The sequence below is a fragment of the Neopelma chrysocephalum genome, unplaced genomic scaffold (genome assembly GCF_003984885.1).
Source record: "Neopelma chrysocephalum unplaced genomic scaffold, ASM398488v2 Primary Assembly neopelma1_348, whole genome shotgun sequence".
NCBI lineage: Eukaryota > Metazoa > Chordata > Aves > Passeriformes > Pipridae > Neopelma > Neopelma chrysocephalum.
Window position 1 is genome coordinate 155,279 of NW_020898012.1, and position 26,727 is coordinate 182,005.

At 68.3% G+C, this 26,727-nt stretch overlaps 5 protein-coding genes across 11 annotated transcripts; 4 read left to right on the forward strand and 1 right to left on the reverse strand.

Annotated features, from left to right (window-relative positions):
- Positions 1-5,075: 5,075 nt before the first annotated feature.
- Positions 5,076-10,207, forward strand: ADAMTSL5 (ADAMTS like 5). 2 transcript variants are annotated; one of them, XM_027705771.1, is made up of 13 exons: positions 5,076-5,219; positions 6,147-6,207; positions 6,289-6,449; positions 6,822-6,882; positions 6,967-7,075; positions 7,172-7,299; positions 7,379-7,496; positions 8,074-8,157; positions 8,761-8,924; positions 9,011-9,254; positions 9,523-9,594; positions 9,688-9,799; positions 9,912-10,207. In XM_027705771.1, exons 1-13 carry the CDS (start codon positions 5,161-5,163, stop codon positions 10,198-10,200), a joined length of 1,662 nt encoding a protein of 553 aa, XP_027561572.1. In that variant the 5' UTR covers positions 5,076-5,160; the 3' UTR covers positions 10,201-10,207. The 2 variants fall into 2 exon arrangements, with proteins under 2 accessions (XP_027561572.1, XP_027561574.1); XM_027705773.1 differs by having other exon boundaries at positions 9,688-10,090.
- A 1,614-nt stretch (positions 10,208-11,821) lies between these two features.
- PCSK4 (proprotein convertase subtilisin/kexin type 4) lies at positions 11,822-18,074 on the reverse strand. 2 transcript variants are annotated; one of them, XM_027705792.1, is made up of 15 exons: positions 17,837-18,074; positions 17,295-17,399; positions 17,119-17,214; positions 16,826-16,954; positions 15,729-15,805; positions 15,566-15,654; positions 14,830-15,002; positions 14,542-14,754; positions 14,154-14,254; positions 13,717-13,778; positions 13,473-13,590; positions 13,102-13,272; positions 12,742-12,866; positions 12,367-12,486; positions 11,822-12,289 (listed from the first exon to the last, which is right to left on the reverse strand). In XM_027705792.1, the coding sequence occupies exons 1-15, from the start codon at positions 18,038-18,040 to the stop codon at positions 11,910-11,912; spliced, it is 2,163 nt and encodes a 720-aa protein (XP_027561593.1). In that variant the 5' UTR covers positions 18,041-18,074; the 3' UTR covers positions 11,822-11,909. The 2 variants fall into 2 exon arrangements, with proteins under 2 accessions (XP_027561593.1, XP_027561592.1); XM_027705791.1 differs by having other exon boundaries at positions 13,717-13,820.
- Positions 18,075-18,210: 136 nt separating this feature from the next.
- Positions 18,211-22,521, forward strand: REEP6 (receptor accessory protein 6). Its single transcript, XM_027705793.1, has 5 exons — positions 18,211-18,419; positions 20,636-20,729; positions 20,967-21,105; positions 21,338-21,506; positions 22,217-22,521. The coding sequence occupies exons 1-5, from the start codon at positions 18,305-18,307 to the stop codon at positions 22,264-22,266; spliced, it is 567 nt and encodes a 188-aa protein (XP_027561594.1). The 5' UTR covers positions 18,211-18,304; the 3' UTR covers positions 22,267-22,521.
- Positions 22,522-22,618: 97 nt separating this feature from the next.
- On the forward strand, positions 22,619-24,610 carry CUNH19orf25 (chromosome unknown C19orf25 homolog). Of its 5 annotated transcripts, none has more exons than XM_027705787.1 (3): positions 22,619-22,687; positions 23,315-23,488; positions 23,564-24,610. In XM_027705787.1, the coding sequence occupies exons 2-3, from the start codon at positions 23,341-23,343 to the stop codon at positions 23,743-23,745; spliced, it is 330 nt and encodes a 109-aa protein (XP_027561588.1). In that variant the 5' UTR covers positions 22,619-22,687; positions 23,315-23,340; the 3' UTR covers positions 23,746-24,610. The 5 variants fall into 5 exon arrangements, with proteins under 5 accessions (XP_027561588.1, XP_027561585.1, XP_027561584.1 ...); XM_027705784.1 differs by having other exon boundaries at positions 22,621-22,664; XM_027705783.1 differs by having other exon boundaries at positions 22,625-22,676.
- A 216-nt stretch (positions 24,611-24,826) lies between these two features.
- On the forward strand, positions 24,827-26,540 carry LOC113978661 (granzyme M-like). The gene is made up of 5 exons (XM_027705782.1): positions 24,827-24,924; positions 25,046-25,205; positions 25,285-25,429; positions 25,902-26,156; positions 26,338-26,540. Exons 1-5 carry the CDS (start codon positions 24,864-24,866, stop codon positions 26,521-26,523), a joined length of 807 nt encoding a protein of 268 aa, XP_027561583.1. The 5' UTR covers positions 24,827-24,863; the 3' UTR covers positions 26,524-26,540.
- Positions 26,541-26,727: the final 187 nt, after the last annotated feature.

Genomic DNA, 26,727 nt, shown 5'->3' on the forward strand with positions numbered 1-26,727 from the left:
GTTCCTGGGCCGGGAGCCCAAGCAGGACGCCTTCCTGGCCAGCAAAGGACTGAAGGTGGAGAGCAGCTCGCTGCCCTCGGGCTGCTGAGGCCCCTGTGCAGTGCAGCCCCTGCCCACGCACCTCCCCTCACCTGGTACCTGCCACCAAACACCCCCTGGGCCACCCCTGCCTCGAGCTGCCCCCGCAGGGTCCTACTCTGAGCCCACCCTGGGCTCTGGGAGCTGGGCTCAGCCCTGGGCCGGGCTCTGCAGTGACAGGGAGGTGACCTGCCCTTGTCACCCCCGCCGGGGACGGGGCTCTGGGTCACCCACCCAAATTTGCTGAACTTGGAACCTGAGTCCTGCACGAGGGTGAGTTTCAGACTCACCGAGAGCCGGGGGAGGAGGGGGAGAGGAGTTCCCAAAGCTTGGGTCGTTGTTTTTAAATCCCGTCTTTTTAAGAAACCAGAATTCCCGCCCTGTTGTTGTCCCCTCCTTGGCCTGGTTTGTGCCCCAGGACAGACGGAACTGTCCTGAGCACCAAACAAGGGCAGCGAGCCCCGCTCTCCCCATCTTTGGGCAGCTGTTGGCTGTGGAGTAAAGATGGGGAGATCCCAGAGCTTAAAACCCATGGAATTTACTGGATCATCCTGCCCTGAGCCCCTCGGACCTTCCTGCCTGGGAGGGGGTGGCTGGTGTTGCAGGTGTTGCCAGAACAGGGTTTGGGGGGCATGGCTGGACCCCCTGTGCTGCCAGGTATCCAGGGGGGGCTGTACCTTCCCCCAGGCTGTACCAGGGCTGCCAGGGCTATTCCAGGGCCATTCCAGGGACATTCCAGGGCCATCCCGGGGCAGGCACCGGGCTCGGGCTGTGGCAGGGGAGGGTGTGGGTGTTGGCTGTCGGCTCTGGGCCGGGCTGGGGCAGGGGAGGGCCGTGTTTATTACCAAAAAAACAAGCTGACAGCTTCAAACAACACGGATGCCGGGATAAAAATACCCGGCGGGCTCTGCGCCAGGCCTGGGGCTGCCGGGAGCGGCGCCACGGGCAGGGACAGCAGCCAGGCCTGTGCCCGGCCCTCGGGATCAGCCAGGCTGTGCCACCTGTCCCCCGGCTGTCCCCGTGTCCCCGAGGCCCCTCGGGGTGTTGTGGCACGAGGCCCCGTGCCAGGGCAGGGCCGTGGGTCGCGGTGGTGGAGCCCCGACCCCGAGGGCAAAGGCCGGGCCGGGGTTTGCTCAGGGAGGAACCACGTGCGGGCTGGGAGAGGTTCCCAGCTGCTGCCTCGGGAGCTGAGGAGCCTGGAGAGGGGCCGAGGAGCTCCGAGGGGGGCTGGGGTTTGTGTCCCACCCCGCCTCGGGCATGTGGTGTGAGAGCTGTGGGGTCCCCCCCTGCTGCTCTGCCGTGGGTTGAGGACACGGGTGAGAGCCAAGTGCCCAAACTCGCACCCGCCACCCCGTGTCCCCCCCAGCCAGGCTGTTCCCCGTTCCCTCTCCTCTGGCCTTTGTCACCAGAGGGCTCACCCCAAGTGCAGACAAAGTCGTTGCTGTCACCTCCCTCCCCCAGACCCTGCTGGTGACACCCCTTCCCCCTCACTGGTCCCCTCTGGTGCTGACACGTGGGCGGGTCCGTGAGCAGGGCAGTGGCTCCTTGGTGCTTTCTGGGGCCACATCGAGCATCTTGTCCTTGTCCCCTCCCGTGTTTTAGGCATAGGCGGGTGGTCCCAGCCCCCCCAACGCCGTGGGTGATTTTAGTGTCATGTTTTACTGAGCTTTCAGCATTTCCAGACTCTTCTCTCAAGAGAGAGAGAACCGAAGCTGAACAGGGAAACCATGCACTTTCCTCCCTCCTTCCCAGCCCACAGGTCCCTCTGTCCCCTCTCCAGTGTCCCCACTGCTGGTGGGGCTGGAGGCAGAGCAGGGTGACCTGGTGCCCCTCCTGGTGACCCCCAGGAGCAGCACCAGGACACGGCTCCTTGGAGCTGCCCCTCCCCCCCCCCCCCCCACCCATCCCAGGCTGGCAGGGAAGAGAGCTCCCTTTTGGGTTTGGATTTCGTTTTTTTTTTTTCCCATTGACGTTTTTAAGGGCAGACTGGTGTGTGTGTGCCGTTCGTCCCAGTCACGTCCCTGCCCCGCTTGTCTCCATGACTGGATTTTAGACGGTTCCCAGCACTAATAAAGGTTTTCCTCCGCCGATGTTTGCCTGGCTCGGGTCCTGCCGAGGGAGCTGCTCCTCTGGGGGGGGACAGGGCCCCCCTCGGGGTGCCAGGGGCACAGCCACCCCCCCAGCAGCGCTGCAGCCCCCGCAGCAGCCGGCACAGCGGGTCCTGTCCCAGGAACACGGGCACAGAGTGGCAGGCGCGGGGCGGGAGCCTGTGGGGTGTGAAACCCTGGGGAGGGACAGGCAGTGACCACCCACCCCCGTGTGTGAGTTCCCCCCCCGTACCCCCCACCAGCCCCACACCTGGGTGAAGAACGGGTGGTCCAGCACGTCCTGCAGGCTGGGCCGTGCTGCGGGGTCAGGGTCCAGCATGAGGGCGAGGAGGGCCCGGGCACGGGGAGAGAGCTGGGGGGGCAGCGGGTACCGAGCCCCCCGGATGTGCTGGTACAGCTCCAGCCGCCGGGACCCCTCGAACGGGGGGCGGCCGGTCAGGGCCGTGTACCTGGGGGGGGGGGGTCCAGCTGCTCCAGGTGGGGCCAGGAGCATCCCCTGTCCTCCTTCCAGCCCCCTCCCCATCCGACATCCATCTCCCCTTGTCCTCCCTCCAGCCCCCCCTGTCCTCCCTCCAGCCCCCTCCCCATCCTGCATCCGTCTCCCCTTGTCCGCTCTCTTTGTCCTCCCTCCAGCCCCCTCCATCCTCCCTCCAGCCCCCTCGTCCCCCCTGCAGTTCCCCCTTACAGGGCACATCCCAGGGCCCAAATGTCCGAGGGCACCCCGTGTCCCCTGCGGTCCAGCACCTCCGGGGCCAGGTAACTGGGGGTCCCACAGAGCGCCCTGGGGGGACACAGACGGGATGAATCCCTGTCCAGGAGCACCACAGGGACACGGGCAGGGTGAGTTCCCCCCCCTCCCAGCAGCCCCCCGGCCCTGCTCACCCCCAGCGCCGCCCGGGCGGAGCCGCCCCCCGCGCCAGCCCCAGGTCCCCGATCTTCACCTGCATCTCCTCCGTCACCAAGAAGTTGCCTGTGGAGGGGGAAATGAGCGGGGTGGGGCCGGGGTGGGGCACCCCAAACCCACCCCCGGGTCACACACACACACCCCCCACGCACTCAGCTTGAGGTCCCGGTGCACGAGGCCGTGTCCGTGCAGGTAGCGCAGCCCCGAGATCACCTGGCGCAGGTAAAACCGCACCTCCGGCTCCCCCAGCCGGCCCCGGGCACGCAGGATGTCGGCCAGGGACTGGGGACAGAGAGGGGAGGCACTGGGACAGGAGGAAAAGGGACTGGGATGGAGCGAGGAGGGACTGGGGACAGTGAGGAGAGACTGGGGACAGAGCGAGGGGCCACTCGGCCCTGCTGAAGCCCCGGCCTGGGGATGTTGGGTGCATTGCTTGGTTTTGGAGTGCAGGGGCTTGGTTTGGGGTGCAGGTGCTCGGTTTTGGGTTTCAGGTGCTCGGTTTTGGGTACAGGTGCCCAGTTTTGGGTTCAGGTGCTCAGTTTTGGGTACAGGTGCCCAGTTTTGGGTTCAGGTCCCCGGTTTTGGGGTTCAGGTGCCCGGTTTTGGGGTTCAGGTGCCTAGTATTGGGTGCAGGTGCCCAGTTTTGGGGTTCAGGTGCCCAGTGTCAGGTTCAGGTGCTCACCCCGCGGCTGCAGAGCTCCAGCAGCAGGCAGAGGTGGCCGCGGTGGGTGAAGTGCCGGTGCAGGCGGACGATGTGCCGGTGGCTCAGGTGACGGTGCAGCTCCTGCTCCCGCTCCACCTGCACCGACACGAGCCCGGCAGCCCCCGGGGAACCCTCGGGATCCGGGCACCCCCACGGGACGGGGCACAGGCAGGGCTGGGGGGTCCCCAGGGGTTTTGTCCCCCCCCTCCCATCCCTGGGGACTGTTCCCCCCCGGACTCACCCTGTCCCCGGTGCCCACCGCAGCCAGCCGGGCTCGAGGGACGACCTTCAGTGCATAGACCCGGCCACTGGTCACCTCTGTCACCCGGTAGCAGCGCCCGAAGGTGCCCTGCGAGGATGATCCCCTGGGAAGGGGCAGCCCGGCGCACGGAGGGGGGGCGGGAGGGGTCCCGGGTGTTGCGGTGCCCACCCCTGTGCCCTCCCTCCTGCTGCGGCTCAGTCCGTGTCTCCCCCCTGCCTCAGCTTCCCCTTCCCCAGAGGGGGTGTGGGGGGTCCCCCTCGGAGCAGGACACCTCGGGGACCACCCGCAGCCCTGGGGGGTGCGGGTGTGGGACCCCCCCGGGGGTGCCCAGCGGGGAGGGGGTGCTGGCGGGGGTGAGGGGCTGTTCAGGGGTGCAGGGAGGGGGGATTTACCTGTCCCAGGAGCCGTCCCCGCTTGTAGATCATCCCACTGCCTGAGTCCTCGATGTACCAGCCGGGGGGCTCATCCCCTGCGTGCCCCGGGACCATCCTGCCCGCTCTGCTCTGCAGTGGGGACACCCCCGGGGACACCCCCACCCCACACTGTAACCCCTTCAGCTCCGGAGTGCCCGCGGGACCCAAGGGTGCCGGGTGACCCCCTCGCACCCAGCACCCAGTGCTCTGGCACCCGAAGCCCCCCCAGAAGATCTCGATCACAAAGGAGGGATCCCCAGTGGGATCAACCCTCCCCGGGATGCCCAGAACCGGGAGGTCCCGGATCAGGATACGACCTTGTTGGGGGGTCCTGGTGCCTCTTCCCCCTGCTGCTGGGGCTGGTGGGGTCCCGGGGGGGGTGTGCAGGTGCTACGAAACAGCAGCTCCGCCCCCCCGGAACGCCAGCAGCCCCCCTTTCCCGACCGCCGGAGCTCCGGGCCCCCAAGGGTTAACGGGCGGCCGGGGAGGGCTGGGCGCACCTTTGGGGCTGGATATTAATAACGCGGCGGGGAGGGACGGGAGGCGAACCGGGCGGGGGGGGGGGGGGGGCCTCGCCCGGCCCCCCCGGAGCTGCGCAGGCGATGCCCGATCGTGCCGGGTCCCCCCCTCTCGCCGCCGCCGGGACGCCGAGCCGGGACGGAGCCGCCGGGACGCCGCGGACGAGGGGCTGCATGGCCGGGGGGGGCCGCGGGGGCCGCCCCGTCCTCCGCGGGGCACCCCCCGGCGTTGGGTAAGGTCCTGATTTCTGCTCGACCCCCTCGCGGGACCCCCCCACCCCGCACCCCCCGCGCACCCCCGGGGGCTCCTGCGGGGAAACTGAGGCACGCGGTGCCCCCCGCGCTGCCGGCGGTGTCTGGGCATCACCCGACCCTCGGCGGGGTCCGGACCCACCGGCACCCACCCCGGAGCGACGGCACCGCGACCCCCCGGCCCTTCCCCTGCCCCGCCGGGGGCACCCGGGGCTGTGAGCGGCCACTCGCGACCCTCCCGGTCCCCGCGGGAGCTGCGCGGCGGGAGGGAACCGGCTCGGCCAGGGGATTCCCCGACCCTGGAACCCCCCTGCACCCCTCCGGACCCCCCCCTCGCACCCCTCCGGAACCCCCCCTGCACCCCTTTGCACCCCCGGCACCTCCCGCACCCCCCACCCCCCTGATCGGGCGCTTTGGGGGGCTCCGGGATCAGGCGCTTTGGGCCATGGGGGGGCCCCCGCTGCCCCCCACCCTGCTCACCCCACGGCGGGGCCGGATCCGGATCGGGGAGCGGCGCGGAGCCCCAAGCGTGCAGGTCTGGTCCTGTCCCGGCAGGCAGCGATCCCGGCCCGGCGCCCGCCGCGGGGCCCTGGGGGTGGCGGGGCCGTCGCCCGTCCCGGGGCCGTGCGGGCACGTGTTTGGGACGCGGCGTCGCCCACCCGGCATCACCAACCCGGTGTCACACGCCCGTTGTCACCCACCCCGCCGGCAGCACCGGACCCCCCGTCCCCGCCCCGGGGATCCTCCCGCCGGGGCTGCTCTTGCCCGTCTCTCCTTCTTCCCCTCACTGCGGTCCCCGGGGGGGGTTCGGTGGTGGCCCCGCCCCGGCGGCAATGGGGGGTGTGGGGACACCCCCCTGCCACCCCCCGGTCCCTGGAACGTGGGGCTCAGGGCTCTGTGCTCTGCAGGTACCGGCGGCCGTGGCGGCTCCTGCTCCTGGCCTGGCTCAGCCTGGTTGGCACGGCACAGGTGAGGGGTTTGGGGTGCACGGCGGCACCCCCGGGCCGCCTGACCTCCACCCCGGTGCTGATCGTCACCTCCCTCGTGCAGGACCCAGCCCTGGGCACACCAGCGAGGGTCCCCGAGCCCCCGGCCCCTGCTCGGCCCCGCCGGCAGCCGGCCCGGGGCACCTGGGGGTCCTGGGGCCCCTGGAGCTCCTGCTCCAGCTCCTGCGGGGACGGGGTCGCCCTCCGCACCCGGAGGTGCCAGCGGTGAGTGGGGCACGGGGACCCCATCCCACGGCAGGACCCAAACCCCACACGGGGGGCACCCAAATCCCCTGGCACGGCTCTGCCACCGCCCCCCCCTGCGTGTCCCTGGGGGCCCTCGGCACCACGTGGGGGGACCTGGAGCCTGGCGGCTCCACCCTGGGGTGAAGCTCTGGTGGGATGAGGGACATCGTGGGACAATCGAGGTCCCCGCTCCTGCTCCCCCGTGGGGACGTGTCACTGCCAGGCCTGTGGCGGCTCGGCGGCATCGCAGCCCTGGAGATGGGGGGTTCCCTGTGGGGGCCGTGGGGCACAGGCAGGGCTGCTCGGGGGGGTCCCTGTCCCGGCCCCACCACGCTGACGCTGTGCCGGCAGGACCCCCGGGGAGGAGCCGTGCACGGGGGACCCGCAGCAGTACCGGCTCTGCCAGCTCCAGGTGAGCACTGGGAGGGCCGGGCACTGACGTGGCTGGTGCCAGTCCCCATCCCGGCCCGTGGGCTCCATCCTGCCGCTCCCACAGGGCTGTCCCAGCGGCTCCGTGCCCTTCCGGGCCATGCAGTGCTCCCTCTACGACAACAAACCCGTCCTGGGCACCTCCGCCCGGTACCGCTGGGTTCCCTTCCACGGAGGTGAGTCCCGGGGTGGGGACGGTGTCACGGGGCTGACGGGGGGGGCCACGGCCGCCCCCGGTGTCACCCCCATCCCTTCTCACCCCGATCCATCAGCCCCCAACCTCTGCGACCTCAACTGCCTGGCCGAGGGGCACAACTTCTACTACAGCTTCGGGCGGGTGCTGGACGGGACCCGCTGCGGCCCCGGCTCCCCGGACCTGTGTGTTGGCGGGCGCTGCCTGGTGAGTGCATGGGGCTGGGACCCCCCCGGGACCCCCAGCCCTGACCCCCCACGCTGAGGCAGCGTCTGGGCTCCTGCAGAGCGTGGGCTGTGACGGGATTCTGGGCTCGGGCCCCCGCCCCGACGCCTGCGGCCACTGCGGCAGCGGCTCCTGTGTCTTCGTGCACCGGCTGTTCCAGGGCTCGGACCCCTCCTCCGGTGAATGAACCATTGCCCCGGCCCCCTCCATGGGTGAATGCTTTGGCTCTTGGCTCCCCTGTCCTCCCGTCCCCCGTCTGTGTCCCCAAGGCATTGCCTGAGTCCCCTGTCACCCCGTCCACCAGGGCATTGTCCCTGATCCCTCCCTGTCCCCAACACTCAGGGACAGGGACAGCGAGCTCGGAGCAGCCCCCTCACCAGGGTGATTTGGCCTTGTTGCAGAGAGTGTTGCTCCTCTGGGGTGGATGGGGGGTCTCTGGGGCACCCCTGTGGTCTGTGGGGTCCCCAGGGGTGTTCAAGGGTCCCTGGGGGCACCCAGAGTCCCTGTGTTCATATCCAATATCCATAGTGTGCTGGGCAGGCTGTGGGGACAGTGATTCCTGTGACAACAGACAGCCCTGGATGGCACCACAGGGCCATCACGGGGTGCCCCTGATGTCCCATCATGTGGGGCCCAGCTGGGTTAATGCCCCAGACCCCAGTCATCTATGCCCCGTCCCCTCCTGCCCCATCCCCCCAGGATGTCCCCTCAGGCCCTGCCCCAGCTCTGCCCTGACTCTGCCCCCCACCCCGACAGGATACTTTGGGTACATGAACGTGACCAAGATCCCGGCTGGGGCCACCCACATCAAGGTGACGGACAAGAGCCGCAACTACCTGGGTAGGACATGAACTGCCCTCCTCCCAGTCAGCCCCAGCCCATCCCAGCTGGTCCTGGCCGGTGCCAGCTGCGGGTCTGGGCAGGGCAGGGCAGGGCAGGGCAGGGGTGGCTGTGTCATTCCGTGCTGTGTTGTCCCTCGTTGTCCCGTGTTGTCCCATGGCTGCCGTGCCGCTCCCTCACTCAGATGCTGTTTTGAGCATCCCGGGGTCAGTGAACTCGCAAGCGCTCGGGGCAATTTTCCAGAGGCTGCGGCCGTGGGGTTTGGGAAGGGCCGAGCTGGAGTGGGGCCAGAAGGGCCACTGCACACCAGGACCGGCACCCCCGTTCCCCCAGCTCCCCTCCCCAGTGCAGCTGGAGCCCCGTCCCCCTCTGGGAGCAGGGTCTGGGGGCTTGGTGGAGGCTGGGGGGTTGCACACCAGGGTTTGGCTCCAGCTTGGGCCCGAAGCCAAGATCTTACAAGAAAGCAGATTCCTCGGAGCCCCGAGCGCGGCTCTCCCGGCCCACGCTGCCCTCCCCGCGCCGGGAGAGGCCTCCGGTGGGGACCCGGGCGGGGGGTCCCGGGGGCTGTGCGGTGCTGGGCCTCGGACCCGCTCGCTCCCGCAGCGCTGATGACGAGCGACGGGCGCTACGTGCTCAATGGGGACTGGGCCATCGCCTGGCCAGGGCCCTACGAGGCCGCCGGCACCCGCCTCACCTACACCCGCACCCCTGATGGCACCGAGAGCCTGGAGGCACCCGGGCCCACTGACCAGGACCTGCATGTGATGGTGAGGGGCAGGGGGGTCACACGGGGACAAGGGGCAGCCACCCCCAGCCCCCACGGCCCCCCCTCAGCCCTGCCCCTGCGCCCCAGGTCCTGCTGCAGGAGCCCAACCCTGGCATCGAGTACGAGTTCTGGCTGCCCCGCGGGCACCCCCAGCCCAGCCACGGGGACACCAGTCCCCTGCGGCAGCCCCAGCCCCGGGGGGCCGGCAGCCCCCCACCCCAGGAGCTCCCGCTCACCCCGGCCCCTGCACTGCCCCCCCAGCCCGGGGGCTCTGCCACGGAGCTGCCGCCGAGGAGCCCCCCGGACCGGAGCTGGGATGGGGGTGCTGCAGGTACCTGCTCCCCTCGGGGGTCCCCGCAGCCCCCCACAGCCCTGGGATTGCTGCTGTGGAGAGGGGGGTCCCGGAGAGCTCAGGGGTAGAAATGAGATGGGGGCCCTAAAATGGGCCCTAAAACCCCCCTCCAGAACTCTCAGGAGCCCGGTGTGTCCCTCTCTGGAGTCTGGACCCTCAACGAGCCCTCCCAGGACTTCGGAGAGGGGGTTTTGGGGGGTGAGAAGTCCCCTGCGCCCCCTAAATTGCTGCAGCTTTGTCCTCTCAGGGCGATGCGGGAGGTGCCGCCCGGCCAAGGGACGTTCCCAGCGCATCCGGCACTTCTGCCAGAGCGACTTCGGTGAGCGCCGGGACGGGAGGGGCTCGGGAGGGCGTCGGGGGCGGGACAGGGGTGAGAAAGGGGCTCAGGGTGAGCCCCCTCCTCACCCCGCAGTGTTCCACGGGCGGATCGTGGCGCAGCGCTTGGTGGGGCGGGAGACGCGCTACGAGGTGGAGGTGAAGGCGCCGTACCGGCAGCGCTCGCCGCTGGTGTCCCGGGAGTACCTGTGGGTGCCCAACACCTGCGGGTGCCCCCCGCTGCGGGAGGGCGGCGAGTACGTGCTGATGGCGCGGCGGCACGTGAACCACGAGCACACCCTGAACCGCATCCTGCTGCAGGACGGCGGCTACGCCCGGCCCTGGACGCCCCGCGAGGCCCGGCTGGTGCGGGAGGCGGCGCGGCACTGCCCCCAGCCCCGGCCGCCCTGAGCCCCCCCCCCCGGCCCCAGCGCCCCCCCGGGACGGGACCCCGAGGGCGAGCCCGGCGCTCCTGCCGTGCACCGACCCCTCCCCTGGCTGTGGATGGACCCCCAGGCCCCCCCCACCCCCGTCCCGCCCTGGGGGAATCTCGCCGTCCTTGGGGTCCGTGTGGCAGCGGCGTCGGGGTGGGGGTGAAGGAGGGTGGTAATTTATTATTTTTGCAGAAAATAAACCTGTTTATCCCCTCGCTCGCCGCGTGCCCCTTCCTGGCTGGAGCCGGCCCGGGGGGGGTCTCCTCTGTGTCCCCGCGGGCAGGGGGTCCCCGGAGGGTCCCCAGAGTGTCCCCGTGCCGAGCCCCCGGAGCAGCTCCCGCCCCGCAGCGTGTCCCTGTCCCCGATGGCCCCGTGCCAGGCTCTCCCCGCCGGGGTCGGGGACCTGCCGCTTATCTCCCTTCCGGCGGAGGCGGGCGGGTCCCCCCCTCGTGCCGGAGCCCCCTCGCCCGTAACCCAACCCGTGGAATGGGGGGGGGCCACCGCGGGGCCCACACGGGGACGGGACGTGACGGGGGGCACTGGGGCACCCTGGGGGGCATCGCCCGCTCGGGGCTCCCTTGGGGGTCTTGTGCCCGCGGGGGGGTGGGTTTGGAGCTGGTGCCAGGGAAGGGCTGAGACCTCCCAGTTCGTGTCGCTGGTGGCTGTTCCCAAACTGGGGTACTTGGGAGGGTACAGGGGTGGGTGCCCTGGGGTGCCCCAAGTGGCAGCTGCCAGGCCAGGAGGGTCCTGGTCACATCGGGTAGTTCATCACCCCGGGGCAGAGATGAGCCCTGGGACCAGCTGGGGCTCAGCACTGTCCCCGCTCTGTCGATTTGGGGCTGCCGGGGGTGGATTTGTCCCCAGGCCGGGCCGGGGGAGCAGGATGGGGAAAACCCCTCGGAGAGGCCGTGGGGAAGCTGTGCCCTGGTGCCTCCAGCTCTAACTCGACCTGCTGGGCTGGGCGGTGTCCCCAGGACTGTCCCTTGGTGTGTGCACAGACCCCAGCTCAGCCCGGGGCTCGGGGTCCCCCTGAGGAGAGCCCCTCTGTCTCAGCTGCCTTTGGAGACAAAGCTCCATCCCGGCTCTGTAAGGTCCAGCCAAGGGTTTTCACGGGTCATTATGTGCTTGGAGAAAGGTCTGGCTCTCTCCCTTAATTCCCAAAACTCTTCAGCTGAGCAAACACACTGTGCTCTGGCCAGCACAGCCGGGGAGGGGGGGACACAAACCCCCTCCCCTATGTCCCGGGGCAGTCCAGGGTCCTGGCGTGGGGCCGGTGCCCCCGGGAGGGCCCCAGCTGGCAGCTCTCCCTGTCCATCCCTGCCTGGTGCCACGTGCCGGGGCACAGCTGCCACCCTGCTGCTGCCAGTCCCCGAGGGACAGCGAGGGCCGGGGGTCTTTGCCTCCTCTCAGTGCCCTGGGTGGGGGGAGCAGGGTGTCTGGGGGGTGCAGCCACCCTGGGATCCCTTTTTTGAGACCTAAAAGTTGCTGATGGACAGGAATTGGAGCCCGTGGAGTGGATCCGGGCTGTCTTCCGCCGCCTCTGCTCCGTGGTGGGCTTGTGGCTGAGCTCCTGCTGTGGCACCACGCGGGTGCAGCTGCTTGGACACACGTCACATCCCGTCCCTCTGCTCCTGGGAAAGGGCAGGGGGCTCCCGGCCCCTCTGGAAGTGCTCAGGTCCCCGGGGGCGTGGGGGGGACAAGGTGGGGAGGGAGGGCCACCACCCCTGTCCCCGTGCGGAGCCAGACACGGGGTGGGAGCAGCTGCTGGGAAGGGAAATCCCCCTGCACAGAGGGTGGTCCAGGAAGGCAACAACCAGTTTATTTTGGAAGCCGGGTGAGATGCCAGCCGTGTCCCGGGCCGTGTCCCCGCAGCCCAGGCTTGGTGTCACTCTGTCCTTCCGGCCTGGGGACAGCAGAAGGCGCCTTTCCCGGCACGAAGGGCCACCCTGCACGTGGGGTAGAGGATGCCCGCCAGGACCAGGCTGCTGCAGGCCAGCACGGTGACAACCAGCAGCTCCCTGCGCAGCCCCCCCGGGCTCAGGGGGCCCCGGGAGGGGGAGCAGGTGTGGGTGAGCTGCTGGAAGGTGCGGGTGGAGGGGCAGGACGTGCAGTTGGTGGCCGAAGCGCCCTGGCAGGTGTAGCAGGAGGGGTGGCAGTGGGCACACACGCGGGCAGTGGCGGTGGCGCTCCGGGTCCGGCCGTAGAAGCGCGGGGGGCAGTAGGGCAGGCAGGAGCGCTGGTGGGCGTACAGGGAGCTGCCACACTCTGAGGAGAGAGGGTGGGATGAGCCCCCCCCGGGGCCCAGAGCACTGTCGCTTTCCCCCCCACAAAGCCTCACTCACCCTCACAGGCTCCCTCCTTGTCCCACCGGACGCAGCCGTCCGTGGCAGAGGCTGCGGAGCGCCTGGAGCTCATGTCCTCGTCCGTGCCGTGCAGGTGCAGGATGAAGCTGGTCAGCTGGCCTGGGGACAGGAGGGACGGGGCTCAGGGCCTGCCAGGTGATGGATATGGGGCTGGAAGCTTTGAGGTTGTGCCCCCTTCCTGGCCCTGTGCTGGCCAGGGAGGCCCTAAGAGCAAAGAAGGCGCCCTGTAGATAAGAAGGGCTCGTGGCTGGGAGGGAGAAGCCAACAAGTTGCTCATCCAAGTGGGGAAAGGAAGGAGAATGATCAGGCACTGGGTGATCCCAGTAAATGGGTGTCCCCCCCCAGGGCACCCACCTGTGTTATGGGCATCGCCCTTGTTCTCCAGGTGGAGCGTCCAGGTCCCCTTGGGGTTCTCGTCCCAGAAGTGCGTGGACATGAAGGTCCAGTCCTTGTAGCCCTCCTGGCTGGTGTCATAGGGGCTGGAGGAGAAGAGGAGAGCTGGGAGTGCCAGCTGGGGGGGGCTGGAGGAGCAGGATGTGGCCAAGGACAGCCTGGAGTCACCCTGTTCTTGCTCTAAGGGGGCACTGCCGTGTGGCAGAGGCCCAGAGGAGTTTTGGGCCCGGTGAGCCCCTTGCTGGGGGTCTCCTGGCCCCCGGGAGGGCTGTGGGAGCAGCCCCCCAGCCTCTGGTGGGTCCCGGTGCTCCGTGTCCTTACCGCATGGTCACCAGCGTGGACGTGGTGCCTGTGGGGCTGCTCAGGGCCACCACCAGGTCCCCCCTGCGGCTGTAGCTCAGGGACAGCTGGACCTGGACGTGCTCCAGCGAGCGGATGCTCTGGGAGCAGGAGAAGACATCTGTGGAGATGGTGAGCTTGGAGCCGATGTCCCTGTCGAGGACAAGCCGGAGGTGAGGGCGTGCCTTCCCCTTCCACGGGCATCCTGCCCTCCTCCATGGCCTCCAGGCACAGCCCTGTGCCCGCAGCAGGCACTGCGCAGCACAGGCCGCTTTTTGGGAGGCAATCCCTGTTCCTGAAGCAGGCACAGCAAGCCCCAGTGCGAGGCCGGGCCCGGGGGTGCTGTCCCTTACCTGGGGGCCTGAAGGACCTTGACTGAACACTTCTCCTGAGGCCGCGTGCCCGCCCAGGCCACGGCCTCCTGCACCAGCAGCCCCGCGTCCAGCAGCCCGTAGCCGTAGTAGTGGCTCACTGGAAAGCAGGTGCCACCAGGAGAGGACCCCGTGAGCCCCTCAGTGCTGGGAGAGCACTGGGAGCTGCTGGAAGGTGTCCCAGGGCCGGGTGAGGGGAGCTGGAAGGGCTGAGCCCTGCACTCACCCCTGCGTCCCACCCCGTTCTTGGCCCAGTCCTCGGCCTTCAGGTGAGCGGGTTTGGAGGCCCTGATGATGAGGTGCTGCAGGTCACGCCAGCTCAGGGCTGGGCTGGAAGCAAGGAGGATGTGGGGATAGAGGTGTCTGGGTTGGCTTTTAAGGGTGGGATTCAGCCCTTCTAACTCATGAGGTGAGTAAGTCAGCTGTCTGGGTCCGACCAGGTCCCCCCCCTCCTTCAGTGCCCAAGTGGGAGCAAAAAGACCTCTAGAGCACAATTCTCCTCCTGTCCCCTGCTCTCCCACGGTTTTGGGAGAAGATGCTGCCCCACCAGAACCCGGGGACACCTCAACTCTGCACTGCCAACCTCTCTGCCAACAGCCTCCCCCGCTTCCTCGAGGCTTCCCCTCTCCCTGGGGGCTGTCCTGCTCTCTCAGTGCCACCTACTTGGCCTCCAGTGCCAGGGCGACCATCCCTGCGGCCAGCGGGGCCGAGGCCGAGGTGCCCGTGTGCTTGTCAGTGCAGCGGTGGTGCAGGTCCGTGGTCACCTGGGGGAGATGGGGGAGGTCTCAGCACCACTGCCAGGGAGGGCTTCCCAGAGCTGGGCACCTCCAGCAAACGCTCCTTTTGTGACCCTTTGGGCTTTTAGGGGGGTCCATACAGACTCTTTACTAAAGCCGCCCTAGCCCTGCCCGGGTGAGGAGGGCTGGGATGAGCTCGCCCCGTGGGATGTGCTGGGATGGATGTGCTGGGATGGATGTGCTGGGATGGATGTGCTGGGATCCACCGGGTGCCCCAGGGGTCGTTACTCTGGCAGGGCTGTCACCACACTCACGATCTGCACGTCGCTGCTGGCCCTGCTGCTGTAGGTGGTGGTGAGGATGGCGGCACAGCCCTCGCTGTAGCGGGGCCGCTGCCCGTCGCCCAGGACGCTGCCCACCGACACCGTGTAGATGCTGTTGCCGTACCCGTCGCAGTTGCAGTCGTCGTAGTGGATCCCCCCGTTGCCCGAGGCCCAGATGAAGATGGAGCCCAGCCCCCCCCGGCCCTGTCGGGGAGGCAGAGAGGAGTGGGCAGGGGGTCCCGGTGCCCCCGAGGCCCCCGAGGCCGGCGCTGGGCTCACCTGGCTGACCCCCCTGTGGAAAGCGGCCGCCGCCAGCTCGCCCGGCCCGTCCACCGTCCTGCCGTCGTCCTCGGGGCCCCAGCTGGCGCTGTAGATGTGGATGTGCTGCGAGTGCAGACTGAGGGCCTGGGCCTCCACCACGTCGATGATGGGACCGTCCAGCATCCGCACGCCTGAGGGCCGGCACCGGGAGCAGCCGTGGGCACCAGGAGCGGCCGTGGGCACCGGGAGGGGCCGTGGCCGAGAGGCGGCAGCACCAGGGGAGGCCGGGAGGGCTCCGGGGGAAAACGGGAGCCAGGCGAGTGCCACGCCAAGGGGAGGGATGAGGGGCACCTCGACAGCCCCCCCTTCGCCCCCCACTGCCTCGAGCACCGTTCACATGACCCTGCCCTAAGCAGATCAGGCTCCTGCGGGGCTGTGCTGCTGCCACGAGCCAGTTCCCAAAGCTCCTTGTTAAGCCTTTTGCAATTAAGCCCGGGGAGTTATCCCGGCTTTTAACCCCCTTTGCCACCCTCACTCCTGCAGGGGCGCCTGAGCCTGCCCAGGGATGGTGCTGCCAGGTGTTGGGGTGGGCATTAAACTCCCGGGGAGCTCAGAGACTGATGTGTGCAGTGGTAACACTGCAGCACCTTCCACCCTCCTGCAAGCCCCCATTGTGGCCCCACCCGGGGTCACGCATCCTCCCAGGGTGCTGGAGCTGCTTTCCAACCTCCATCCCACCGGAGCGGTGTCTCACCTCCAATTTTGGCGTTGTAGGCGACGCCTGCCCCGCAGATCCCGTTGTTGGCCACAGCTGCCACTTCTCCTGCACAGCGTGTCCCATGCCTGGGGGGGCAGAGTGAGATGGGTGGGGGGGCCTGGGACAGCCTCAGCCCCCCGAGGGATGGAGCAGAACCCACCAGTTATTGTCCCCATCGCCATATCTGGGCTGGGGATCGGGGTCGTTGCTGTTGAAGTCGTAACTTGCCTGCGGGTCCTGTTACAGAACGAGGCACCAGAGTGAGCAAAGGGCCCCAGCAGGGCTGTGACAGCCCAGCACAGGCGCCTGGCACCCAGCCCAGGGCTGGCACCGCCGGGGGCCCTCACTGCCAGCCTGGGGGGGACGGGGGGGCCCCTTCGAGCCCAAATGTGCTTGGTCAGTCTGAGCTAAACCAAGTCCGGAGAAGGGAACGGAGCTGGGGAAGGGTCTGGAGCACCAGGAGCTGCTGAGGGAGCTGGGGGGGCTCAGCCTGGAGAAAAGGAGAGTCAGGGGGGACCTTCTGGCTCTGCAACTCCCTGACAGGAGAGGGGAGTCGGGGGGGTCGAGCTCTGCTCCCAGGGAACAAGGGACATGATGAGAGGAAAGAGCCCCAAGCTGTGCCAGGGGAGGGTCAGGTTGGACACCAGGAGGAATTTCTCCATGGAAGGGGTGGTCAGGCATTGGCAGGGGCTGCCCAGGGAGGTTTGGAATCCCCATCCCTGGAGGTGCCCAAGGAAGGACTGGAGGTGGCCCTCAGTGCTCTGGGCTGGGGGACAAGGTGGGCATCGGGCACAGGGGGGGCCCTGTGATCTTGGAGGTCTTTGCCAACTGCCATGATCCTGTGGAGTGGGGTGAAAGCAGCACAGCTTTGCTGTTTCGGTGACAGAGCCCAGCGTGGTGACTCACCCGAGGGTGACCCTCACAGGAGAGAGGAACTACAACCCACAGCAATTGTGTTGTTGCAAACACCCAGGATTTATCTCTCCTTCCTTGCTGAGCACGTGAGGGTTTACCAGCTTTACTGGCTTTGCAGCTTGCTGTAATTACACCAATTTGGGGGGCTCGAGTGTGTGTACAAGTTCTAACGTTTCCTCGACGTGAGAATTCACTGTGGGAGATTCCAAATCTGTGATCTGGCCCTGGAGAGGCCAAGTTCCCACCGCACAGTCCCAGGGGTGGGATAAAGGCACCGGCTCCCCCTCTCCCTGGGGACCCCCCACCCTGGAGGAACCTGTTCTTGCACCCCCTCGTAGTTACATAGTTGGCTGCCAGGTCGGGGTGATCCTTCTCCAGCCCATCATCCAGGATGGTCAGCACGACCCCCCGCCCCGTGTAGCCCCTGCTCCAAGCCATGAGGATGTTCAGGTCGGGACTGATGTCGTTGTTCTGGAAAACAGATTAGATTTACTCAGCAGCCTGGGAGTGACCTCCAGGGGTTTGTGCTGCCTCACCACCGCCAGCATTAGCCCTGTTTGTGTGCTGGGGCGGGCAGTGGGAAGGGCATTCTGTGCTCTAGGTGAGGATTAGAAGGGGAAGCAGCACCATCTCACCATGTACCACTGCTTGGGGAACCAGGGGTCCGTGGGCACCACGCTGGCACCTCTCTTTGTGCGCCTCTTCAGCGTCTGCTGCTCAAACCACAGCACCTGGGCGGGGGGCAGCGCTGTGGGTGCCGGGCAGAGCCTGCCCAGGGCCATGCCGGGGCTCCCCGTGCCCCCCTCCCTACCTCGGGGTCCCTCATCAGCCGCACGTGCCACCCCCAGTGCCTGCTCAGGGCTCTCTGCCGGGTGCCGCGGTGTCCCAGGTGGTAGTAGGGCTCTCCCTCCATCACCTGCGGGCACAGGGAGCTGCTGTCAGCGTTTCCAGCCCGGCTGGGGACACCCGCACCGGCTCCACACGGGTGGGGAGGTCAGGAAGGTGGATTTAATGTGAGACGACCATGGCAGGACCAGCAGAAAGAGTCACTGGGAGACAGAGCAGGGTTCTGGGGGGAGGGTGTACCCTGGGGGTCCCTTGCTCACCCCCTGCATGCTCAGAGGGGACACTGGGACAGATTCCCAGGCTGCCCCATCCCAGGAAGTGTCCAAGGCCAGGTTGGATGGGGATTGGAGCAACCTGGTCTGGTGGAAGGTGTCCCTGCCCATGGGACGAGCAGAGGGGACAAGTGAAGGGGACAAACAGTGGGGACACAGGGTGGGGATGAGCACGGGCAGCCGGGACAGTGGGACATGGGGTGGGCTGGGCCCACCGCCCCCGCCCAGGCCGCACCTGGCCCAGGTAGAGCAGCCCGTGCCGGCGAGCCAGGGCCTGGGCGTCCCGCGGCCCCGCCGCCACCCGCACGGCCCAGCTGCTCAGGTAGACGGGGGGCTTGGCGGGGGCGGCGGCGGCGGCGACCACCAGCCCCGCGAACAGCACCGCGAGCAGCCCCGGGAGCGCTGAGGGCGCCGGGACGGGCCTGGGCCGCGCCGCCATGAGGCCGCGGCGGCCGAGCGCCAGTTGCCATGCCAACGGCGTCGGCCCCGCCCCCGCCCGCCCGGCCTCGCCTCATTGGCCATTTTGGGCCGTCCCCGCCTTCTCATTGGCCCCGCCCCGCCGCCCTGGCCCCGCCCCGCCTCCCCGTTGGCCACGCCCCCCCCGCGGCCGCACTGCCCGGGGCGCGGGGTCGGTGCGGGGCCGCTCCGGGGCCGCCGCTTCGTCCCTTTCCTCCTCCTCCTCCTCCTCTGCCTCGCCGCCGCCATGGGCTCGGTGCAGCAGCGCCTGCAGCGCTTCCTCGACCGCCCCGGGCCGCTCGGCGACCTGCTGGGCCGGCTGGAAGCCCGTACCGGCGTCCAACGGCTCTACCTGGCCTCAGGTGCGACCGGTACCCCGCCGCCCCCCCGGTTCTCCTGTCCTGCCTCCCCACCCCTCCTCTTTCCTGGGGCACCCTGGCAGCCCCTCACCGTGGCTCTGGGCTCGGCGGGGGCACGGGGAGGGCGGGCAGGGTCCCCCCCGGTTGAGGGGTGCAGAGCGGGGCCGTGCTGAGAGGGGGCCGGGGGGTCCCGGGGGGTGACACCGCTGTCACCGCTCCGTCCTCGCCTTCTGCGGTCGTGGAATCCCGAAATCCCGCACCCTGAAACCCGCGGGGTCCGGGTGTCAGAGGCGTCAGACGGACCCTCGAGGCCCCCTGGCAGAGGGGGGTCCCCATTCTGGAGGAGCCCCCAAATCCTGGGGGGTCAGCCCAGGCACTGGGGGCGGGAGCTCGTCCCTGTGTCCCACCGGGAGTGTGGGGATCCGGCCGTTAACCGGATCCTGTTGCTCATTAATGAGGAACCAGCCGGATTCTCCCCGGGGAGCGTCCCCTGGCACAAAGTGCCCCCTCTGCTCTGACCCTCGGCCCTGTGCCCTGTCTGCCAACATACAACTGGACCGTCCACATGCTCTGAGTTGGGGTTTCATACCAAACCTCCCAGGAGGGACTCGGGGTTTCCCGATTTCCCATGTCCCTCCTGGCGCTCCCTCTGCCTTTGGCCTCCAGGTGTGATTCCCCGGCCCTTCACCTGCTGCAGGGCTGGTTTTTCCGCTCCGAGGGGGAAAACTGTCCATGAGCAGGCACGTGCTGCCAGGAGCAGGTTGTGTTTGGATGCGGTGCCAGTCAGGTGTCTTCCAAGCAAAACAATCCCGGGGATTTGGTCAGGCTCAGATATGAGGAACTTTTGGGGCAGGACAAGAGTGGAAGCACCAAAAAGTGATGGTTCTGTGCTCTGGATCCCTGTCCTGGAAAGGAGAAGCTGCTGCTAAACTAAAACCTCCTGATTTCTCCCTCCTCTGCCTCTGGAGCAATCCCTAATTTGTGTTTGAACCCAGCAAGGTCAGTTCTGCATCTCTGGAGCCCACAGTGACGCACGGGCTGGGGTTTGGAGCCCATCTCCGTGGCCTCTGGGCAGCAGCTGCCCCCTCAGCGAAGCCTTTCCCTTGGTTTTTGCTGTTACATAAATTTCTCTGGGGGTTAAAATCCTGTGAAATCCCTTCTAAGGCTCTTGGGGAATGAAACCCAGCACTGCCTGGACCTGCCTGTTCTCCTTGAAGGGAGGTTTGGGATTGCTCCAAAGCCACGTTGCTCCTGCCCGTCTCCTGGGAAAGACCCGGAGCCGTGGCAGCCCCGGATCGGGGCCAGAGCTGAGCCCAGGAATGCTGCAGCGAGCAGAGCCGGGATAATCCGCCCTCCAAGCCCCAGCAAGGACTTTCCTCTAATTCACCGGCACAGACAGGTTAATTCCCAGCTTTCCTCCTGCTGATGGAGGAGCTTTTTCCAGGGCAGGGGAGAGGCTGCCGGGCTGGGACAAAGTGCCCTTGGCTGCGCTCCGTGTGTCCCTGAGGTTTTCCTGCCCTCCGAGCCCCGTGGTTTTTGCAGCAAGAGCTCCCTGTCCCCACCTTCCCCATCCACCAGTTCCACCGATCCGGCCTCCTGCTGGTGTCTTGAGGGCTGTGCAGGCTCCAGGCGACCGAAACCTTGGCCTTTCCACTTTAATTTACCGCTCTAACTGAACAGCTGGGAAGCGGGGTTGGATTGCTGCTCCCGGGGGAGCCGATCCCTCCCGCCCCGGTGGCTGCTCAGCACGAGGAGCGCCCGCGGGAGCCGCGTCCGGGGAGCGCCGAGGAGGAGCCGCGGGATCCCGGCTCCGGGAGCGGGGCTGGCCCTTGGACAGGCGTTATCGGAATGCCAGGTGGCTCCGGGGCAGCCGACTTTGGACCGTGGGTGTGTGCCGGTGTGTGCCGGTGCCCCCGGTCCCGCTCCAGGCTGGCGACGGGGTGAAAGTGCTGACGGCTCCGTGGTAAAGTCCCTTCCAGGGCCAGGGAGGGGACAAACAGTGACAGGAGCAGGTCGTGGGGCACTCGGGGAGGAGCAGACCCTGCCACGTGACTCAGCGCCTCATCATGCTGGAGTTAATTGGGGGCGGTCGTTATCCCCATCCAGGGGGTCCTGGAATGCGCCTCTTCCCGCCCTGGGATGAGAGTCCTGCTCAGCAGCCTGGGCGGGGTCTCTCCCCGCTGGTGGCGGGTTCGTGACCGTCCCCTGTCCCCCGGCAGGTTCCGTGGCCTTCCTGGGGCTGTACCTCATGTTCGGCTACGGCGCCTCATTGCTCTGCAACCTCATCGGCTTCGTCTACCCCGCCTACGTCTCGTGAGTACCTGTCCCACCCCCTGCAGCACCTGGAGAGCGTTCCCTGCCCTTGGCTGAGGGTCCCCCTGCTCAGTGAAGAGGCAATTATGGCTGGGAAGCTCTTGAGGCCTTCCTGGAAAGGCTGGGACCGTGGCAGCTTGGGGTGGGAAGGTTTTTCCCCCGGGGTTTGGAGGATTTGGGAAGGAGGAGCCCAGCCCAGGACTGCAGCAGCCGTGCCCTTCCCCTCTCCCGCCGCAGCATCAAGGCCATCGAGAGCAGCAGCAAGGAGGATGACACCATGTGGCTCACATACTGGGTGGTGTACGGCGTCTTCTGCATCGCCGAGTCCTTCTCCGACCTCTTCCTCTACTGGTTCCCCTTCTACTACGCCGGGAAGGTAACGGCTGTGCCAGGGAGAGGGTCCTCCTGCCCGAGGGCTGAACGTGGAGGGGCTGATTGTGGTGGGCTCTGCCCCGTGGGGCCGTGGTGGGGCTGCAATCAGCTCAGATCCTGGTACCTCCAGTGAGCTCCAGCCTCGGAAGCTGCCACTGGACCAGGCTGGGGGGGCACTGGAGCAGCTCGGCCCCTGCCCTGCCACCCTCCAGCTGAGCCCCCTGTTGTCCCCGCAGTGCCTGTTCCTGGTGTGGTGCATGGCCCCCGTGCCCTGGAACGGCTCACAGGTGCTCTACCACAGCATCATCCGGCCCTGCTTCCTCAAGCACCACGAGGCCGTGGACAACGTGATCAGTGACATCAGCACCAAGGCCCTGGACGCGGCTTCCACCGTCACCCGAGAAGGTAACGCGGGTCCCTCCGTCCCGCTCCGTGTCCCGGCCAGGGGGTTTTCCCCGAGCGGGGCTGTGTGGGCAGCTCACTTTAACCACCACCAAGGCACTGTTTCTCCGTGCCCACGCTCGGTGCTCCCCTAGCGGTGACAGAGGTCCCTGCGAGGTGTCGCTGTCCCCTCTCTAACCTCTGTGTTCTCTTTGCGCCGCGCCTCTGGTCCAGTCCTGCAGACTCTGGCGAGCAGCAGAGCCCGGCTGGCGGCCGGGGCGGCCCCGCAGCTCAGCCTGTCCGTATGTAACAGCCACGGCTCCCGCTGCCGCCGCAGGGAGACGGGGCCGGGCTGTACCGGGTGCCCGCCATGCCCGTGCCCGGGGCTCGTGGCCACCGTGGCATCGGCCAAACCTGCAGGTCTGCAGGCGTGGCTCCCGCACAACCGGCCCCTTCTCCCGGGGCGTGGGTAGAGCAGGCGCTTCCCTCCAGCTTCTCCATAGCCAGACCCTTCCATGTGTCCATCCGTGTGTCTGTCCCTGTGTCAGTGTGCTCCTCACAGCGCTGCCAACCTGTGGCTCCCATCCAGAGCCCCCCCGGGTGCGGGGAGCAGGACCCTGGTGCCACCCCTGTGCTCAGCGGGAGGGGAAGGGAATGGGATGGTGACCGGGACGGGCTGGGCCAGGGACACCGGGCCCTGGGGACGGGCACTAATGCTGTCTGTATGTCTGCAGGAACCAGAGCATCCCTGAGCCTGGCAGAGGAATTGAACAAGATGAAGTGAGAGGGGCATGAGCACCCCCGGTACCGGCACTACGGCCCCGGTACTGGGACCGGCACCGGCACTCCCGGTACCGGCACCGGCATCCCCAGTACCGGCACCACAGACCCCGGTACTGGTACTATGGCCCCAGTACTGGCACCAGTGACTCCGGTACCGGCACCCCGGGCCTGGATCGTCCTCAGCCGGGATCCTGGATCCGTCCAAGCCAAGCCTGTCCCGTCCTCCCTATCCCCAATAAACCCTCGTTGTCCTCGAGCCGCCGCTCCCGCGTGTTCTGTGACACCGCGTGGCGCCTTTAAGAGCGGGGGCGGAGCCTGGGGGGAGGGCGGGGCCTGATCGGATGACCTCATCCGGGGCGTGGCGGAAGTGCGACGGGACGCGGCCGGAACGTGGCGGGGGTCGGTCCGTCCGTCCGTGCGCGGTACCGGGGGTCTGTCTGTGTGTCCGTCCGGGGCGAGATCGGGGGGGACTCTGTGTGTCCTGGGGGGCGGAGCGTCCGGTCTGTGTGTCCGGGCGTCTGTCTGTCTGTCTGTCTGTCTGTACACGGGCAGGGGGCGCAAGGAGGGGTCTGTCGGTGTGTCCGAGAACAGGGCGTGGGGGTCTGTCTGTCTGTCTGTCGGGAATGGGCAGTTAGGTGGTTCTGTTCTGCCTGTACTGGGGGGGACGGGAGAGGGGGTGTCTGTCGGTCTGGTGGGGAGGGAACTCGGTCTGTCCACGGGGGGGGGGGAGGGGGTCTGGGTGTCTCCCCGGGGGGGTCTGTCTGTCTTGAAGGGGCAGGGAGGAAAGGAGGGATCTGTCTGTCTGTTTGTCCCGGGATGGAGAAGGTGGAATGTTCTGTCTGTCCATCCTGGGGGGGCAATGAGGGGGCTCTGCCTGCTGGGCTGGGAGGCACCGGAAGGGGGATCCGTCTGTCTGTCCAAAGGGCAGCACGGAGGGGGTCTGTCTGTCTTAGGGGGATAAGGAAGAGGAGGGTCGTTCTGTCTGTCTGTCTGTCCGTCTGGGGTGGGGGCACGCAGCCCCCTCACCCAGCCGACCCCCCCCTCCACAGCCCCCCCTACATGACCCTCGCCCGTGATGAGCTCCAAGGCCAAGCGGGTGCTGCCCACCCGCCCTGAGCCCCCCAGCGTGGAGCAGATCCTGGAGGACGTGCAGGGCACCCACCCGGCCGATCCCGTCTTCGTCCTCCCCGCCGAGCCCCCCCTGGACAACGGCCCCGCTCCAGGTGAGCCCGGGATGGGCAGGGGGGCATGGGGAACCCCCGCTCGGTGTCCCACTGACCCCCCCCGTGCTCCGCCAGGCTCCCCCGACCCCGCGGCCGAGGAGCGGGAGCGGCTGTACCAGCAGAGCCGCTCCTACGTGGGGATGAACCAGCGGCTGCAGGAATCCCGGGAGCGGCTGCGGGAGCAGCGCCGGGAGCTGGAGCGGGCGGGAGCGGAGCTGGAGCGTGGGATCGCGGAGATGAGGGAGAAGGCGCTCTGAGGGTCGGGGTCGGAGCCCCGACTCCTCCCGGACTGTGCTGGGGCACCTCGGGACGCCCCAGGCTGTGGTTTCGCCTTCCCAAATCGGGGCGGAACCGTCCGCCTTGTGTTTAAGGGATTTTGCCGTGGGACGTCCCCGCCGTGCCAGGGCCTGGCTCTGCCACCCCGGCAACGCTTCCCCAGGGAACAGAGGGATCTGCCGGGAAGGGCTGCCCCACACGGTCCCAGTGCAGGAACGAAGGCTCGGACCCCACACTTGCTCCCTGCACTGGCTGCCACGTCCCCCGTGGGTGGCACGTCCTCCGTGCCCTCACACCACAACTTCCCCTACGACTTCTCCCTCTGGTACTTCCCGGAGGACGATCCCGTCGCCTCCCGCATCGCCCAGCGCCTCAGGCAGGAGGGTTTCCGGGGCTTCGCGGAGCACCAGGACCAAGTGGCCGGGACGTCCGTCATCCTGACGGCCCTGGAGGTCATCGAGGCCAGCCGGGTGGCCATCCTGCTCCTCTCGGCCCGCTCCGTGGGCGACCCGTGGTGCCAGCGCGTGTCCCAGTGGAACCTGCTCCACGTCATCCACCGCTGCGGGACCAGGGTGGTCCCCGTGTGCGTGGGGGTGACGAGGGCCCAGGTGCCCTCGTTCCTGCGGCACCTCGTCCCGCTGGACTACCAGAGCGAGTTCTTCTTCGAGCGGCTCCTGGCCAGCCTGAGAGCCCGCCCGGGCAGAGGGGTCAGGCGGGTCCCGCCCAAAGGGACGCGCTGAGGGACCACCGGGGAGGGTTGGCTGGGGGCCTGCACTGGTGGCCCCGTGGTGATGGTGGTGGGAGAACTGTCCCTGTTTTGCTAATAAAGGTGGTGGGAACGGATCACCCAGTGCTGCGGATCGTCATAACTCTCACAAACCCCCCGTTTTGGTAGAGCTGAAGGTGCCGCTTTCTGTCTGCAAAGCCGAGCACCGAGGGGGCTGTGGGTGTTTCCCACCCCCACAGGTGTTACCCTGTGGGTGCCTCTTCCCCTTCCTGCCCCCCTTAGCAGGGTCTGTGTCCTGCTGCCACCCTGCTCCGCTGTCACACGGGACGTGGGGCTCCTCTGACACCACACCAGGACCTGGAGCAGGCAGGAATGGGGGCGAGGGGCTGCCTGGGGCCACTGCTGCTGCTGCTGCTGCTGCCCCTGCCTTCGGGTGAGCAGCGGGGTGGTGGGTCCAGGGTGGGTCCAGGGTGCCCAGCGGGGTCTCGGCGTCACTGGCCGGGGTGGTGGCAGGTGCTGGTTGGGGGCCAGGACAGGATCTCCTCTCCCCACAGCATGGGCCTGGCTCCAGCCATCGATCATCGGGGGACACGAGGCCAAACCCCACTCCCGGCCCTACATGGCGTCCCTGCAGTTTGGGGGGGTCCACGCCTGCGGGGCAGCGCTGCTGCACCCGCGCTGGGTCCTGACGGCCGCCCACTGCCTGGCCCGGGGGTGAGTCCGGGGCCACGGGGGGCTCGGGGGGCTCCCAGTGACCGGCACCGGGCTGACACCGGGTCCTGGTGTGGGGCAGGACATTGGCCAACGGGAGAGTGGTGGTGGGGCTGCACAGCCTGCGGGACCGCGGGGCGGCCACACAGACCCTCCCCATCCGGGCAGCCTGTCCCCACCCCGGCTACGACCGAGGGACGATGGAAAACGACCTGCTCCTGCTGCAGGTGGGGCTCGGGAGGGGTCTGCCGGGGGGCGGGAGGAGCGGGAGCGTCGGCGGTGCCGGGAAGCGCTGCCGGGGAGGGGTTCACACGTGTCGGTGCAGCTGCGCTCGCAGCCGGGGCGAGAGGCTCGGTGACATTTCCTCTTCTCACCCCCCGGAGGTTTCACACCTCCGTAACGCCTCCCCGCTCCCGTGGGCGCCGCATCGGCTCGGTGCTGCCCCTCAAGCACCCACCTGTGCTGTTGGGGTGCTCTTCCTCAGCCCCCCCCCGCGCCCCTGCAGCACGGGGGCACCCCCCTTGGCTCCTCACCTGCAGCATTGGGGTGCTCTCCCTCAACCATCCACCCACGGCATCGGGGTGCTCCCTCTGGAGTGCCCACCCAGGCGTTGGGGTGCTCCCCCCGCAGTGTTGGGGAGCTCCCTGCGCTCCCCCCGGCCGTGGTGGGGGGGTTCTGACGCTGCCCCCCCGCCCGCAGCTGGAGGGGACGGTGACGCTGGGCCGGACGCGGCGGCTGATCGGGCTGTCGGGGCGGGGGCCGGCGGCGGGGGCCGCCTGCAGCCTGGCGGGCTGGGGGCTCCGCGGGCGCGGGGGGCTCTCGCCCACCCTGCGGGAGCTGGAGGTGAAGGTGATGGACCCGCGGATGTGCAACAACAGCCGCTTCTGGGACGGCGGCATCGCCCCCACCATGATCTGCTTCCAGGGGCAGCCCCGGGGCTCAGCCCCCGCCAAGGTGAGCGTTTGGGGGGCCGAGGGTTACAAAGCTCTGCCCACCCCGAGCCAGCACTCCCGGGTGTGGGGGGCTCCGGGGGGGAAGCTCACCCCGAGCACAGAGGCAGGATGTCCCCCCAGGCGTGGTGGGGGTCCCCGCCCCTGGTTGGGGTGCACTCTCTGGTGTCACCCCTGTCCCCCAGGGAGACTCGGGGGGCCCGTTGGTGTGCGGGGAGCGGGCGGCGGTGGCCGGGGTGATGTCCTTCAGCGGCCCAGATGTCACCGACCCCTTCAAGCCGCCGGTGGCCACCTCGACCACGAAGTACAAGAAATGGATCCAGAAAACCCTGCGGAGGAGCTGCAAGTCCCCCCGGCCCCCAAGAGACTGAGCACCCCTTCCTATTTACACAGGTTGGCTTTTAATGGGAATACTGTCCAGAGTCCAGTAAAATAACATCCTTAGTACATAGATACAGTGCTGGGGGAGCAGGGCACGGCACAGCCCGGCGGGATTGTCCATGGAGGAGGGGGGCAGCGGGGCTGGGGGAGTGGGATTGGGCAATACCGGCCTTCCTGCCACCCTGTGCTCCGTT

Coding starts and splice junctions, on each gene's coding strand:
- ADAMTSL5 (XM_027705771.1), top strand. CDS start 5,161: ATGGCCGGGGGGGGCCGCGGGGGCCGCCCCGTCCTCCGCGGGGCACCC. Junction 6,883..6,966: donor ACCGGCTCTGCCAGCTCCAG/GTGAGCACTGGG, acceptor CCGCTCCCACAG/GGCTGTCCCAGCGGCTCCGT. Junction 9,255..9,522: donor CTGGGATGGGGGTGCTGCAG/GTACCTGCTCCC, acceptor TTGTCCTCTCAG/GGCGATGCGGGAGGTGCCGC.
- PCSK4 (XM_027705791.1), bottom strand. CDS start 18,040: ATGGCGGCGCGGCCCAGGCCCGTCCCGGCGCCCTCAGCGCTCCCGGGG. Junction 17,400..17,836: donor GGCTGCTCTACCTGGGCCAG/GTGCGGCCTGGG, acceptor CTGTGCCCGCAG/GTGATGGAGGGAGAGCCCTA. Junction 13,273..13,472: donor AAGGTCCTTCAGGCCCCCAG/GTAAGGGACAGC, acceptor TGTCCTCGACAG/GGACATCGGCTCCAAGCTCA.
- REEP6 (XM_027705793.1), top strand. CDS start 18,305: ATGGGCTCGGTGCAGCAGCGCCTGCAGCGCTTCCTCGACCGCCCCGGG. Junction 20,730..20,966: donor GTCTACCCCGCCTACGTCTC/GTGAGTACCTGT, acceptor CTCCCGCCGCAG/CATCAAGGCCATCGAGAGCA. Junction 21,106..21,337: donor CCTTCTACTACGCCGGGAAG/GTAACGGCTGTG, acceptor TTGTCCCCGCAG/TGCCTGTTCCTGGTGTGGTG.
- CUNH19orf25 (XM_027705787.1), top strand. CDS start 23,341: ATGAGCTCCAAGGCCAAGCGGGTGCTGCCCACCCGCCCTGAGCCCCCC. Junction 23,489..23,563: donor GGACAACGGCCCCGCTCCAG/GTGAGCCCGGGA, acceptor GTGCTCCGCCAG/GCTCCCCCGACCCCGCGGCC.
- LOC113978661 (XM_027705782.1), top strand. CDS start 24,864: ATGGGGGCGAGGGGCTGCCTGGGGCCACTGCTGCTGCTGCTGCTGCTG. Junction 24,925..25,045: donor GCTGCTGCCCCTGCCTTCGG/GTGAGCAGCGGG, acceptor CTCTCCCCACAG/CATGGGCCTGGCTCCAGCCA. Junction 25,430..25,901: donor ACGACCTGCTCCTGCTGCAG/GTGGGGCTCGGG, acceptor CCCCGCCCGCAG/CTGGAGGGGACGGTGACGCT.